The 16,432-nt window shown below is 38.8% G+C and overlaps 1 protein-coding gene across 1 annotated transcript in view; it reads left to right on the forward strand.

Annotated features, from left to right (window-relative positions):
• LOC127578460 (receptor-type tyrosine-protein phosphatase beta-like) overlaps positions 1 to 16,432 on the forward strand; it is a 58,165-nt gene that overhangs the window by 16,283 nt on the left and 25,450 nt on the right. Inside the window, 10 exon segments of the mRNA XM_052030504.1 lie at positions 132 to 395; positions 2,064 to 2,321; positions 3,516 to 3,779; positions 4,789 to 5,061; positions 7,087 to 7,350; positions 10,007 to 10,273; positions 10,710 to 10,711; positions 13,960 to 13,998; positions 14,001 to 14,156; positions 14,159 to 14,246. Coding sequence (XP_051886464.1) covers positions 132 to 395; positions 2,064 to 2,321; positions 3,516 to 3,779; positions 4,789 to 5,061; positions 7,087 to 7,350; positions 10,007 to 10,273; positions 10,710 to 10,711; positions 13,960 to 13,998; positions 14,001 to 14,156; positions 14,159 to 14,246 — 1,875 coding nt within the window.

A 16,432-nucleotide genomic window follows, 5' to 3' on the forward strand; every position in this document is an offset into this window, starting at 1 on the left:
AACAATATGCAGATGGCTGTATTGTTATGCAATACATGATTACTACTTTTATCAATCAGTTTAATCTGCAAACTCAGTAACTGCTTATTATAATTTTGATAAAATGATCTTATGACATTGGATTTATACAGAACCTTCAGTCGTTCAAAGAATCACAGTCAGCAATTCCGGAAGGAGTGACTATCTGAAAGTCTCATGGCTGGATGCATCAGGAGATTTTGACTGTTATATCGTAACTATCAAGAACAGTTACAACTACAGCAAAAGCTTAAAGGTTCCAAAGTCTGAAAACGAATGCATCTTCCTGAACCTAATTCCAGGCCGACTTTACAGCATTACTGTTAGCACCAAGAGTGGGAAATATGAAACTCGCCATTTTGCTACAGGAAGAACATGTAAGCCTAAAATCTGCTGTAATAAATGGAAGATTCCAGTTTTAGAGAATATTACATTCTTCTTTTGAAGTCATCAACTTATATAGCAGCATTAATGTAATAAAGGGTTCTTAGATGCCTTACAGGACAGTTATTCAAACAAAATTTATTTGTAAGCTTTGTGTTATTAGGACAGAGAGGTTGTTCTCAATGGAGGAAAGAGAGGCAAGGAGCTACAGAGGTTTAGAGTGGGAATTACAGAATTTGGACTTTGGCCACTGAAGTCACAACCACCAATGGTGGAATAACTGAATTGAGGGAAGAGGGAAGGGGAGGGTGCCCATTAAGTGAGACTTGGAAGGGCAAGAGTGCATGTGGGATGTTGGGGCTGAAGGGAATTACTGATGCAGAAATGGTGAGATTTTAAAACAAGAAGGATAATTTTTAAATAGACTGGGCTTGGTGCCCATGTAAAATCAGCACAAACAGTGGGAGTATACAAGTTAAAACTGGCATCTGTGTTTTGGCTGACCTCACATTTATGGTAACAGTTAAGTGCAGTGATAATTTAACATAGTTTTTAAGGTGATCTTGACATATGGGTATTTAATTCTGTGTTTGGTATTAAACCAAATTTGGTTTTGTAGTGGGACTTAAAGAGCGAAGTTTTGAAAGTTTGGGGAATTGAGGGCTAAGTGTAACTGGCACAGAAGAGGAGTGAGGCTTGGGGCAGATCAGCTGTGATCATATTGAATGGCAGGGCAGGCGTGAGGGACCAGGTGGCAGCCTCCTGCTCCTGTTCTCGCTTTGTTCTCGTGTGGGAGGTCAACGGCACATTGAGGTGTGAAATATTTTTGTAGAGAAATGCCAGCAGAAAGTTGTCTTTGGCTAATGCATTGGGTGGAAGAAAAATACTCAATTTCTTTACCTTTATTGAAAACTAGCATTGCCAAAAAGCTGTGGGGGGGGGGGGGGAAACCACAAACAGCACCTCTTTTGAGTTTCTGATCTGCTAAATTACCTACTTTGGAACCTACTGCGATGGAAAGTAATAATATTAGACTGCCCACTGCTCAGTGACTGTTGTTGTTTCTGTCTTTACTTTTGTAAATCCCCTTTTGCACAAATTTGCAGAAAATGATTAACAGCTGTGTTGTAATGCGCTAGATCAGTGAATTTCTTCTAAAAGCAAGACGTTAAGCCACAGAAAAGCTGCTTTTTGCTTTCTTCCAACTATTTAAACCATGTTACTGTTTTTCTGTCTGAACTTCCCAGCTTCACCTGTCAATCACCATTTGTTTGATAGGGATGGCCTCTGTCACTGCCTCTGAGGAAAGTGACCAACAGTGAATCAACTTTGTATAGGAAAGTGGAAGGCATTTCCTTGGCACCTCTTCCTATAGGTTGATTATTGTTTATAGGCTTACTATATACAAACCTAATATCTATTAATGTCTAGGTGTGTGTTTGCATTCCATGTGCTTGTATGGTGCAAAGTGCTAGGTTTATTGGATAGTACATTATACTGAATCCCCAGCCACCTTTAGCCTTGCTTATGTTTCGTGTTTGGCATAATATTTTTGTCACTGATAGACTTTCTTTGAATCTGACATCCTTTCTTTGTACAAGAAATTATCAATTTCTGTTGCCGTAAAATTGTCAAACTAAATCCAATGTTTCTCTGACTAGTTCCAGCTGCTGTTGGGTCCCTGACTGTGGCTGACAGGAGTACTGACACCCTGAATGTTACCTGGGAAGCAGCTGCTGGTGACGTGGATCGCTATGAGATCCAGCTACTCTTCAATGACATGAATGTTTTCCTTCCAATAACACTGAGCAACACGGCACACCAGTTTACTTCCTTGACCCCTGGGCGTCTTTACAAAATCCTAGTCTCGACGTGGATCGGGACCCTACAGCGTGCTGCCTTCATTGAAGGACGTACAGGTAGAAATGACATGGGCTTTCTATATTCTTCCTATAACTTCTAAAAAATTTTCCTCATGAGATGTGGGCATTATTGTCAAGATCAGAATTTAATCCCCATTCTTAATTGTCCTTGAGAAGATGGTACTCCATCGGTTGTGTCCATAATGTACATCATAGATTCAATATTTTGGGGAAATTTTATTTTAACTTGGTAGAAAACTGGCAAGATCAGTTGAAGAGTTGGTTTACACATCTCCTGATTATTTTCACCATTGAGGTTAAGAGAGTCATATCTGATAGAGGAAAACCATTTTCCACCTAATCCTGTCAGTTTCCTGCCAGGTAGATAAAGTTAGATTGAAATCATCCTGACTGAATCCATCTAAAAGGCAAAAGCAGTTTTCTAAATTAATGACATAGCTATTTAATTTGAGAATAAACTCCTTGCATATGTCACAAAGCAACAGTGATTTTTGAGCTGCAAACTTCCAACATGAAATTCTGTACTTTAAAAAAGGCCCACTGTTATTCTGCATTGTTACAATATAGATTATTGCATCCTATTGTCCTATTTTAGATCTTAAAATGTGGAATAGAAATTTGTTATTGGTCACGTTCACTAAACATTGCAATATATTTGCTTGTAAGTTCATTCTCTATTTTAGTAGAACTCAGTACAACTACAACAATACATAATTTGGGGCAGCCCAGTAGCACAGCTAATTTAGCTGCTGCCTCACAGTTCCAATGATCCAGGTTCATTCCTGACCTCCATCGCTGTTCTGTGTGGAGTCTGCGTGTTCCTGTCTGTGACTGCATGTGCTTCCTCCAAGTGCTCTTGTACCAAAACAGAACATGCATATTGGTAAATCAGTTGGCCACTGTAAATTGCCCTTAGGGGGTAGGCAAGTGACAGAACTGGAAGGGGTGTGCGGATAATAAAAATGCAATTTGTGTGGGAATAGGTTAATGTGTGCTTGATGGTTGGAGTGGTCTCAGTGAGCTGAAGGGCATGTTTCCGTGCTGTACGACTCTTTGACTTTATCATGTGTTCAGCAAACTATTACTGCAGAACCTCTTTGCAAAAACATAATTTATTATACGATGTCCATCTATTTGCCTAGAAGGTTCAATGAATGGTCATACTTGGAAGCCATTTACAGTACATGAACACAGCTACTAATACTTCTGTTGACATGTACCTTTCTGCAGTGCCCAGTGCAGTTAAAAACATCCATGTTACAAACAATGGAGTGACAAAGGGCCTTAAGGTGAATTGGTCTCCTGGAGAAGGTGATGTGGACAGCTACACTGTGATCTTATCCCACAAGGGCCATCAGATCTCTTTTCGCTCTGTTCCAAAACTTGTGCATGAGCATACCTTCTATGACCTGGAGACAGGAGAGCTGTACCACATATTAGTTCAGTCAAACAGTGGCAGCTTCCATAATAATTCAACAGCATTTGGACGTACTGGTAAGATCACTTAAATGTTCTACATTTAGTGTTGCTAACAACAGCCAATAAAATTAATGTTATGTAATGTTATTATTAATTTTGTATTTACATTGATAATAAAATGGCAGCTTTATTGTGCAAGAGGAAGACATGTATAAAGTTCCAAATGACTACATCTAATTCCATGGAAGAGATGGATGGTATGGGGATTGACATTAAGGAAAAAGAATGCAATGTACTAGGAATGATAAACACTGAGTGAGAGAGAGTGAGAGGACATGGTAAAGTGGATAATTCACCAGGCTGGGGTGCAATGTATTGTAGGCTCTAAATGAAATAAGGAAGAAAATAGTGCAATTCTGACTATAATTTCCCAGTGTCTTTTGGTTAGAAGGGTAGAGCACGTGCACTGGAATATTGCTAGTGTAGTACTGTTGTGCAGAATGGGAGAAAGCGATAGATCAAGTAACTACAAGCCAGGCAGTTTGTCATTGGGAGAAGTTGTCGGGAAATATTCTCAGGGTTGGCAAACTCAGGACATAAGAGTCACAGATCAATCAAGGACAGTCAGCTTGAGACCATCAAGGTAAGGTCAAGTCTGCTGGAGTTTTTTGAAGCTTTAGTAAGTGGCAATCAGGACAGAGCATTTGATGAACTACAGGGTTATAGACCAAGAGCAGGGAAGTGTGATTAACGTAAATTCCATTTTCTGCCAGTATGTAAGCAATGGGCTAAATAGCCTCCTTTTGTGCTGTAAATTTCCATGATTTCTATAAATAAACACAACTGAACTGTCCTTTAATAGCAAATAAGCTTAAAATTTCTCTCATCCCTGAACTTTTCAGGTCCCAGGATAAAGCACAACTTTGAACACTGGGCTCACATTTTTTCACTCCTTGCACTTAAATTTAATATTAATATAATTGCGACATGTCATTGTGGCTTTTTATTATAAATCAATAATATATTATTTTTCATAGATGATATCCAACCTGATCAATTTCTTCTCATTATTCTGTGTTTCCAGTTCCTGCCTCAGTCACAGACTTATCAGTTGACAACAAACATACAACCTGTACCTTGGCGGTGTCTTGGCAGCCAGCCACTGGTATTAAAGAGGGATACACTCTGCAACTCCTGAATGAACAAGGCACTCAAATGTTCTCGAATGTGTCTGTGCCAGCTTCCAGCAGGGGATACAAGTTCAATGACCTGACTCCTGGCAAAAAATACAAAATCCGTGTCTTCACTGTAAGTGGAGGGTTGTACAGCGTTGGAACAGATCGCGATGGAAGAACAGGTAAAGAAGATGACAGATGCTAAATATTTTAGTTTTAGAGAGTCTTTACAGAGTTGTGAAAGTTATCGAGTGGCAAAATTCATTCTGTCTCAAATATCTCCTTGAACTTTTCTTTATAAAAGTTTAGCTCATACATGTGACACATTGAGTCCAACCTTAGTGACCTGAAAGACATAACTGGGTCACTGTCTGCAAACTGGCTGGAAAATATTTCAGCATGCAGCTAATGCCTTCATATAAATTTACATGATACATCCTCTAAATTTCAGCATGCATATATTGGTGCTAAGAAAAATAGGGGACGTGGGAACACATAAATATTTCTAAGTGCATGGCTTAACAGTGAGCTGTGAAAGATGGCCTTCAGCCTGCTATGACTCAAGAAATCTTTCTCACTCACAACTGTGTTTGCTGTTGGTTGCACACAGTCACTGCTAGTGAAAGTGTGGAAATGGAAGTGAAAGCAAGAAACATTTGACACTGGTGCAGCTCATTTATACATCTGCAGTTAAGTGAGCTTTTCTTTATTATTAAAAGCCATTTGGTTCAATTTAAATGTTTGCAAAAATAATGGGAGTTTTAAGCATGGACTACAGCACTTTAAAACTTCTGAAGTACTCTAAAAAGTAAGAATTTGCTTTTATTTTTAGCAGGAAAAGCACATGGTTTCTTGATTGGGGGAAAAAACACATGGTTTGAGCGGGAAAAATATGGTTTCTTTATTGAGATATGGGGAAGTTAGTTTCATGAAAGTGAAAGACAAGTGAATAGGTTACAGGGAATGGGAGAGCCCTGGGAGCCAGCATAGACCAGTGGGCCAAATAGCCTATGTCGTATGGAAATATGAGAAACTGAAAACCTAAAAGCAGAACTTTAAGTCAAATAACATAAGCTCAATTGTATCATGATTGGATAGGATGTAGGGATTGTTTTCCTAATTATCAAGCCCACTTTATCTTGCACTCATAGAAAATGCGCTCTTTTGTAATATTAGCTTATTACATTGAAATATTTTCTATTAAGCTCCTCTGAAAATGTTATAATTAATATAGGCTTGACATTGACAGACAAATTATTCATTGACTCTACATGTGCTGTGTTTAACCTGGGAAGGTTCTGTAGGAAGCTCAGGTATTTTAACATTTTCTGAAAAATTTTATATTTTGGATGCATATTGAATGAAAATCCTTGAGGTATGAAACAGGATGCGGAACAGTGGCTATCAAAAAGGTACAAGGATGAATTAGACTAATTCAACAAGGACCGAAAAGAAAATGAAGGAACAGAGCTTCCGATATTAATCTTGGCTCAGTGGTGCCCCCCCTCATCCCCCACCCCTCCCCCCCTTTCCTCTCTCCCACCCCCTCCACACACCCCCGCCTCTGAGATTGTGGAATTGGGTTCCACTCCAGTAATTTGAGCGCATCCTCTGGCTGATGCTATAGGGCAGCAATGTCTTATAAGAAGACCTCAAAGATATCACCAAATGCCAGCCCCTTATGAGGAAAATTGAACCTGCTGAAGATATGGTGTAAATTGAAATAGGGGGGACCCTGTGGTGCAACATGCGGTGCTGCTGCCTCTCAGCTCCAGTGACCCAGGTTCAATACTAACCTTGGGTGCCATCTGTGGAAATTACACATTCTATCTGTGACCACATGGGTTTTCCCCGGGTGCTCCAGTTTCCTCCCACATCCCAGAGATGTGCAGATTGGTAGAATAATTGGCTACTTAAATTATCCTGAGTGTAGGTGGGTGATAGAAGAATGGGGGGAGTTGATGGGCATGTGAGAGGGAATATGTTACTGAGAAGGTAGGGGAATGTGATTGCTCTGAGAGCCAGCATAGACCAATAAGCCAAATGGCCTCCTCCTATTTCAAAAGAGAATGTAAAAGACGAATCTAGTTGATATTTATGGTTTCATTGCATCATCACAGTATTATCACAGTGCAAGATCCAGAGATGTTATCATAAACTCGTGTTGATATCCATCCTGTATCTGCTCATTCTGCTTTCCTGTTCAGTTCCAGCTGCAGTCACCCATCTCACTTTGCACGGGAGAAGCACTAACAGTCTATCATTCCGCTGGACCAAAGCAGAAGGGGAATGTGACTCTTATGAGATATTCCTCTACAATTCGGACAAGACGCTGCATGACCGGAAATCTGGCATCCAGAGCTTGGAAGAATGCTCCTTCCAGAACCTGACACCGGGCAAGATGTACAAGCTTGTGATAGTCACTCACAGCGGGGGCTTAACAAATGAATCCTCTCTCTTTGGAAGGACAGGTAAAGCAGCATAATCAATTAGACATTAATTGCTTCTTCCAACACATTTCAAACAAATCTGTCCCATTACCATTTACAATATTTTTTTTAACCTCCAACACCCAGATATATTCCAATATAATTATTCTTTATTGATGGGATCAGCTCATTGCAGGGTATAATTGAGTGCCCTTTATCTCTGAGTATCTCCTTTCAGGTATTGAGTCTATTTGGCTGTGATGAGTGGACATTTTAACTGCAGAAGGTATCATAAATGGACTAACACAACTGACTTCACACAATAGCCATAAGTACCTTACAGGTGGAATCATCAGATAATCAGGACTGTTGGCTTATTATTCCCTTCCCTTCTGACAATTGCCCTCTTCAATTATCAGGAGGAGAAGATTACCTTGATGTCAATCCATTTATAATTTAGGAAGAAATGGAACTCAGAACGTTTTCTATCCAAGGATTAATTAGACAATTGTTTGTTAATAATGCTAAGCAGCCATTAATTATTCTGCAGAAACCATTGCTTCCTTAAAAACCAAACTCTGTAATGTTTCAGATACATGAAGAATTTAATGGACAAGATACTTACAAATTTAAATTTGAACGTAGAAAATAATATTGTTGAAAATCTTGATAATATTACTCAAATTTAAATTTTCAGTGGTTGTCACTTTTATAAATATTTGTAGCGTTGTTTCAATTTGCATGCCAACTGTTTCTGTTATTACACTGGTCTTTCGAAGTGGTAGGGCTAGGGCCTTGATTAAATTGAATCCACTTCTCATCAAAAAAACTTTTCTCCTTTCGCTTTTTTCCTTTTTCTCAATTTATTTCCAAATTAAACCTTTTTTTTGCTCTTTATCCCATATTTTTATATTACTGACTGCTTTACTAGTTTTGCAGACCTCTTTATTTTGCTTTGCTCTCTGATTCAACCAGATCACAGCTGATCTTCCACCTTGAAGCCATTTTCAGTCTTCTGTAAATCTACTTCAGAGTCACAACAGCATGTGGAAATGTGTTTTCCTTTTATGCACTCCACACCCGTCATAGTGATTCTCTCTTGAATTAAGAATGCTATGTTGGAGCATTATATTGAGTCCCAGTTTAATATTCATAATAACTGGAGAAATGGCCATTCAGCCCCTTGATTCTATTCTGTCATTCAACAAGATTGTGGCTGATTTTCTACCTCAGCATCATTTCTGTGCGGTACCTCCTGAGTACAACTGCTGGAGGCAGAGAATTTAAAAGGTTCATTATCTCACTTAGATGGCCTACTCATTTTGAGAGAGTGACCACTCCCTGCCCCCCTCCCCCCCACCTCCCCACTAAACTCTACCTGTGCATTAGACTCCACAACCAGGGTGAATATCCATCTTGCATCTAACTCTTGAGCCCACCATGAATTTAATGTTTCAGAATATAAGATTCTGAGGGGTCTTGAGAAAGCAGATGCAGTGACTATGTTCCCTCTGATGAGTGAGTCCAGAGCCAGGGGACATAGACTCAGAGTTCGTCGTCACTTAGAACTGATATGATGAGAAATTTCTTCACTCAGAGTTGTGAATCTTTGGAATTCTCTACCACAGATAGTTGTGGTTATTAGATTTCTGGACTATTGGAAATTAAGTGCTATGAGGATAATGGAGAAACTCTAAACACTGGGATCAGTAGGTTGTTGAAATGTATGGAGGAGAAATCACAAGGTGTCAAATGGTTTACTCCTGCTCCTATTTTTTAATAGTTTCTTGTCCTCTCATTTCATCATCTATACCCCAAATACATTTTCTTGCCTTTCAGCTAATCTTTTACCTAATAATCTTCCAATTTGCATCCTGAAAATTTCAGTTATCCCAGTCTTTATGGTCTGAGTTACAAATCTGTCAAAAAGATCACTTCTTGTTTTCATTCCTGATTGACCTAGCTCAACTTTAAGGTTGGTGCAAGCTTCTTACTGGATTCATCACCAGAGGAAGTAACTTATCCATCGCTATCCTATCATTTATCATTTTAAACACCCAATTAGATCACCCTTGGAACTTCTAAAGTGAGGCAAATATATGTCAACCTTCTCCCTGTAAATTAACCCTTTAAACACTGGTATTAATAGGTTGACTCTTCATCCTAAGGTGTGGTTCCCAAAGCTGAATCCTAACGTCTGACAAAGACTCTGTAGGTCAGAACTTTTGTTCCTTTGTTTCCCAACCTCCTGGAGGTAAAGGCCAAAAATTCATTCACCTTTTTGTTTACACGTTGTACCAGTGCATGAGATTTTATTGATTTACTTGGACCACCTTCATCCAGCAGGGATATAATGAGCCAAATGGCCTCCTTCCATACTGTAAGTTTCTAATTTTGTGATTCTGTGACAAAGCGCTTTGAAATTTCACAGCTCTTGGACCCTACCATTAATTATTCTGATTTTCAGTTGTAAGCAGAATAGATCACATTTTTAACTCCAGAATTTTCCCATTCAGTTAACCAACAATTGTTTGTTACTTCTCTCTCCCATTGTTTACTGAGCTCGGTGTGTGCTGCAGAATTCCATGTGCTTTAATGTTCAGGCTTAGATGGTGAGATATGTGATAAAACCTTTCTACAGCTTGGTTTTTATTCTTCCAACTTATTAAATCACCCAAATCTAATTTTATCTGTTTAGTTCCAGCTCAGGTTACCCATCTGCAATGGATGAACATTAACCAGACTGACACCCTGCTGTTCACGTGGACCCCAGCTAAGGGAGAGTTTGATTCCTACAACATATCACTTTATAATCCCAATGGTACATTGCAGAGCAATAAGTTTGGGAAGAAAGACTTGAAGGAATGTTATTTTCAGGACTTGATCCCTGGTAGAATTTATCATGTTGTGATAGTAACACAGAGTGGAGAGTTGAGCAATAAAGCTGGTACAGAAGGGAGAACAGGTAAAGACTGATTAATGGTTTCACTTTTAACGTTTAGTGAAATTTTAAATGATCTTAATAACAAATGGTAATTCGCGTGGTACTCTAGTCTATGATTAATGTTAACACATCATTCAATGTATTTAAACACCAAGGAGGAAAATGCCAGAGGAGGTTAATTATCTATTGACATCCATTGGGAAACTGGGCAATGCGTTGAACAGGTGAACAGTTTGATGTCGCCAATTTTTCACTAACGATGGAAGTTTCATTTAGCCCCAATATTTCCATTGTGGATCATTGATGTGTACTAAGAGGCAGCATTTAATACAGTCACATTTCAGTATCTTGTACATTTATAAGAAAGAAATGTGGCTGGTTTCTTCAAAACAAGGAAGTGAAAACACATTCTACACCATTAGCCATAAATATGTAATTAAGCTTATAACCCTCACAGCAGTCAGATTCTGGAGCCTTAAACTCTCCACCACATATAAGATAAGATCAGAAGCAAAGTAAAGTCTTATCCAAAATGTATTGACCTTTTACCTAGGTTTCTCAGTTTTGAAAGTGATCTGGTTTCCTAGAGTAATGAGAAGCAGAGGTACCTAGTTCATAAAAATACGAGTTCAATCCTTGTTCTGTCTTAAATTAGCAGATCTTATGCAAATGAAGCAATAGCAACTATATAATTAATCTTAATATCTTTGGTGTAGAGAGGAGACAGTTGACTGGTCCTTCCCCTGCTTTAGAAATGTTCTGGTGGGGTGTGCGGACAGACTAAGAACAAAATTGGACCGAGCAGTTAGGCTGCCAACAATCAGTACCAGGGCTCAAGTATGAATTGGAGTTGGTCTATTATTGTCACCTGTACCGAGGTACAGTGGAAAAACTTGTCTTGCATACCGTTCATACAGATCAATTCATTACACAGTGTATTGAGGTAGTACAAGGTAAAACAATACAGAATGCAGGGTAAGGTGTCACAGCTGCAGAGAAAGTGCAGTGCGGTTAGAGAAAAAGTACCAGAGAACTGAACCAAAACAGAAAGTTAACACTTCCAAGAAAGTGGGGGGAAAGAAGGGAAAAGAAGAAAGTGTGGGAAAGTTAAGATGATCTTTCCTTCCAGTTGACACACAGCAGTCCATAAACATAAGGTGCTTCAAACCTGTGCTGACACAAATTCATCGCAAGGTGAGGACACAAATTCATCACAAGATCAATTAAGAAGTTCATTAAGTCTTTATAGAGAACTAGCTACACCATCCATTTTTGGTCACCGCATTTTAGAAAGGAGGTGAAGGTCCTGGAGAAAGAGCAGAAGAGATTTACTAGGAGTGTTCCAGGGATGAGGATGTCTTCCTGAAGAAGTTGGGGTTGTTCTCCATAGAACAGAGATGATTGATGAGGCATTTGGTAGAACTGTACCAGATCATGCCTAGTTTGGGTAGGGGACTCAGAGGGACATTCTTCCAAGTAGCGAATGATTCATAGTCCAGAGGACACAGATTTAAGTTAAAGGGAAAATGCACAGGAGGAAATGTGAGGGGAAAATGCGGAAGAATGACTTTGGTAGGATTTCACTGCCTGTAAGAATGGTAGAAGCCAAGTCAATCGAGCAATCGAATTGGATAGGCACCAGAGGGAAAATGGAGGTATAGGAAAAGACTAATGAAATGGGACTGAATAAATGGCTCCTGAAGTAACTGGCATGGACTTGATAAGCTGAGTGGTCTCCTGTGCTCTAATTATTCAATGATACATCAGGCCACTGTATCTGTTTGCATTCAAAGGACTTAGGAAGCACAGCCATTCACTGTTTAAGGTGAGTGGAAAAGGGGTTCAGACTCTTATTTGGATTTGAAATACATTCCATCACCTTTGTTGTGATACAGCACCTGTTCCCAAAGCAAATTTATATATTGAATTGGCACCAAGTAAAACTCAAAAGAGAAGCCATTTTGAGTTGAAGCTTTCATACCCATCATCATTCTGAGGCCAGCAGTTTCCCTTATGACGTATTACGGCATTGATTAAACTCAGCATTGCTTGATTTCTATAGCACCTTTCACAGCCTCAGGATATCTTAAAGTGCATCACCACTAATGAAGTGCTTCTGAGGTGTAGTCCCTTTTGTAATTTAGAGTTGGTAGCTCAGTTTATGGAAAGCAGTTCAATCCAAGACACCTGCAAGTTTGGAACACATTGCATAAAAGCAAAGTCTTAAAGTTCATAAGGAAATGGTAATTATTATTTTAAATTAAGGAATCAGGGAGCAAACATAACAGCCCCAGGTACATGTGTAACCACAGCTTTATAAGAAAATTGGCATATTGTCTGGAAAATGAGAATAAGCTATTGTATTCAGAAAGTAAATTACTGAGGAAGACTTTAAATTCTTTGCAGGCCCTGTACAGACTTTCAAAACAGTCTAGACTGTTCTTAATAGCGTAGTCACAATGGAGATAAATTGCAAATGAATCACAAAGGAAGTAAAATGTAGCCCTCTTTCAAAAAAAGGAGCTAGGAATTTGATTTATAATTTATCTCATCACCTTGCAAGCCAAACTTTTGCTTTTGTGCTTGGAACGTCTCTGAAGTGCCTAATCCCCAAAAATTTGCAACCTTTTTGATATAAAATATAGTGATCAGTTCTGACACGCTTCTGCATGGACTGAAATGAACTTATTGAAATTGAATATCATTACAAAATCACTTCTGCTTTAATGATGGTTTTAACTATGCACCTTTTATATTTTTTGGATTGTAGTCGTTGTTTACTTATTTAATGATCATGATATTATCTTTACAGCAAAATAATTTACAAACCCAGCATCCAGATTTAATACTGAGCTGTGTTCTTGGAACTGAATGACTAAACATTGTTGCTTAAAAATTCATGCCCTGTTGGCAGCACTACAGTGCAATATAAATGTATCAAAGCCATCCCATATACTCTGTCTCTGAAATTCATTGAAGTCATTGGGAATGAATTACAGAGATAGTGCAATGAGCTGATGTGACTGCCTTGCACATGTAACTCGAGACTCAGGAGATTAGTTTGTAGCTAATCCTTTCAATGTGGACCAATCTCTGGTGCCAAGTTTGACCTACCTGAACCAAGTGGTTCTAAGTTTGCAAAATGAAGCCATCAATGAGCATCAGATGAATTAATAATAAATCAGCAACTAGTTGAATGTTCTGGAATAAATCAGCAGAACCATCCCCTCCCAAGAAAAATAGCATAAATAGTTTAAAAAAGTAGAACCCAAATATCGGAGGTTTTACCAATCTTCCACAAATGTTACCATATGAATTTTCTGAGAAATTTGGTGTTGTGGAGTCTCACATGGTGAAGTACGTTTATAAACACCTCACCGAAGAAAGTCCAGCAACTCACTGATATCTTGCCAGTTATTAGGATTTGGGATGAATAACTATTTATTTTAACTATTTATGCTATTTTTCTTGGGTGGGGATGGTTCTGCTGATTTATTCCCAGAACATTCAAATAGTTGCTGATTTTTATTAATTCATCTGATGTAATCCAAACAGGAAGAAGTTAGAGAGGAGAATGTAAGTAATCACTAAAAGTAGATTCTTTATACACATATCCTCCATGAACACTGAAAGCAGTGGAAAAGTTGGAGTAATTTGCTTACTATTGTAGTTTTAACCTTTATTAATAAACCTTAATTTTTCCAAAGCCCCAAAGCCCTCCAGGATCAGTATCCTTCGCTGATGTTTACAAACACTTTCACTTGTCATAACGTGGCTTGGTCCTCCAGATTGGACTGATTATGATGACTTGAGCTGCAGTGGACTCCAAAGGATGCCAGAGTTCTTGTTGTTAATATACAACACAGTTAAATCAAAAGGGCGCATTATACAGAAACTCCATCCTGGGGGCGTCACTATTCCTTTGAAGTGCGGACTGTCAGTGAAAGTCACTAAAAATCCTTTAGTGAACCCATTCAAGCTCATATAAGAACAAGTAAGTGATAACTTCATTTTGTCACTGTTAAGAGCAAAAGGCCGGCATCCATTGAACTTCATAGCTATTACTTTAATCCAGAGAAGAATGTTCAAGTTTATTTTCATGGGCAAAACATACCAGGGTATAAATGCCATGAAAATTAGTTTTTGCAGCAGCAGCACAGTACATTACAAACATAAAATACCTAAACTTAAATTAACATAAATTATACATAACTTGCGTGACACGATAAACAAAAAATAACATTATGAAGTTGGTGCAAGTTGAAGGAAGTATAGTCTGAGGTAGAATTAGGATCTTTCAGGTCAGTTCAAGTAATGGCAGTAGGGAAGAAGCTATTGATGAACCTCAAGGTGTGGGTCTTCAGGCTCCTGGTTACCTTCCTGTCTGATGGCAGCAAGGAGAAGAGGACATGGCCCGCATGGCGAGGGTCCCAGTAATGAAGGATGTCGCCTTTCTCAGACATCACCTCTTGTAGATGTTCTCGATGGTGTGGAGAGCTGTACCCACGTCAGAACTAGCTGAGTCCACCACTCTGTGTAGCCTCTCATATTCCTGTACATTGGAGTTCCTATTACCAGGCCATGATGCAAACAGTCAGAATATATGTTATAACTGCATTTGTGATAATCACCAGCATTGGATTTAAGGGATGCCAGTTTGTACCACACATTACCAGACTAGACGTCGCAGGTTAAGTCTTTACTTGGTGCAAGGAATACTGGTCTCAACCTAATGAAAAGGCAGTTCACAGAAAAGGGTTATTGCCCCTGTACTAAGAAGGAAAAAGTAATCAGTTGGGATTATCACTTTTGGTTTCACTTGCTGGCAAGCTCATCTGCTTTTACGTCTGTTGAGGATGGCCTCAGCTGCAATGCCTTTTCGTGGATTGAATAATTCACTTGTACAAGCTCACATGAAAGTGATTTATCACAAGATGACCAGTACCCATTGAATGGCAGGAGGAAACCGTTTTCAGCAGTATCACATACAACAAAATCAGCAATTTATATTTGATGTATAAACTGCTGAGTAGATGCAATGTTTTCACTTTGCCAGCTGTTTACCTCCACAACAACAAGTTTGAACCAATTTTGTTTCCGCATGATAATCATAGTATAAATTCAAGTATTATTCTTTACAGTTTATTTTTAATAGTTGGGTGAATCTTTTTTTCTCTTTGTTAATGTTTTTTGGATTATGCAGTGTGAAGGAGTTTAAGCTAAATCTTTGCAGAATAGGGTTGGTTGGATATATGAAAGCTGGATTAAAGATTTATATATTGCTTTTGCAAATCAAGTAATCTCAATACACTGAGGTTGAGCCTAAATTGAGATGACAGTTAAGCCCTCTTACTGCAATTTTAAAATATTGCCAAATCTAGGCTACAGCATTAAGGAATTGTTTCTAAAAACTATGAAGGATCAGAACAAACTGATATAAATATAAAACAGTTTAAGTCATAATGATCTTGTAGCGGTTGCTACCGCGGAATAAAACAAGACTCTACTCGGAGGATTGCCAAACAGAACTGGTTTATTTTCCCGCCTTGCGCGGGCCCTTTAAGGGAGAATGTTCCCGCCCAAAACAACCGGCAATGACGTAAGTCCTACGTCATCAGGACTTTCCCGCGCGTGGGTTCTCCCCGTCGCTCGGAAAGACGAGGCCCGCCGCCATCTTGGGCCTCGTCGCTCCGACGCCGCGCGACCCGACTGCCGAGCCGGTTCGCCCGACTAGACGGTGAGTCGCCACAATCTATTACTTGAATTGTAAAGATCTTAATAAATATAAATTCATATGTCTTATTACATGTAGCATGTTCCCTGACATTATAATATACAGGAGCCAATACTATCTACAGTAGCCATAGAGTAAGATTTCACTTGGTTTATTAAGATAAATTAAAGTTAGCTAGGCCCAGCAAAATTGCTTTGTCGGGAAATTATTACACAATGTGTGTTATGGGATAAATTGATTTTTTTAATGTGTAACATTTTTGGCTCTTTATAATAGTTAATGTACAACATGTATTTTAGTTTGTATTTGTAAAAAATATATATATTTATATATATTTTAAAATAGGTACTGTCAGTCTTGTGATAACTCACTGTCACGTGAGTTTGCAAAATGAGATATTCAACCAGGATGGCATTATAGTTGGAGTTGATCCTATTCCCAGCAGA

The sequence above is a fragment of the Pristis pectinata genome, chromosome 15, assembly GCF_009764475.1.
Source record: "Pristis pectinata isolate sPriPec2 chromosome 15, sPriPec2.1.pri, whole genome shotgun sequence".
Classification (NCBI taxonomy): domain Eukaryota; kingdom Metazoa; phylum Chordata; class Chondrichthyes; order Rhinopristiformes; family Pristidae; genus Pristis; species Pristis pectinata.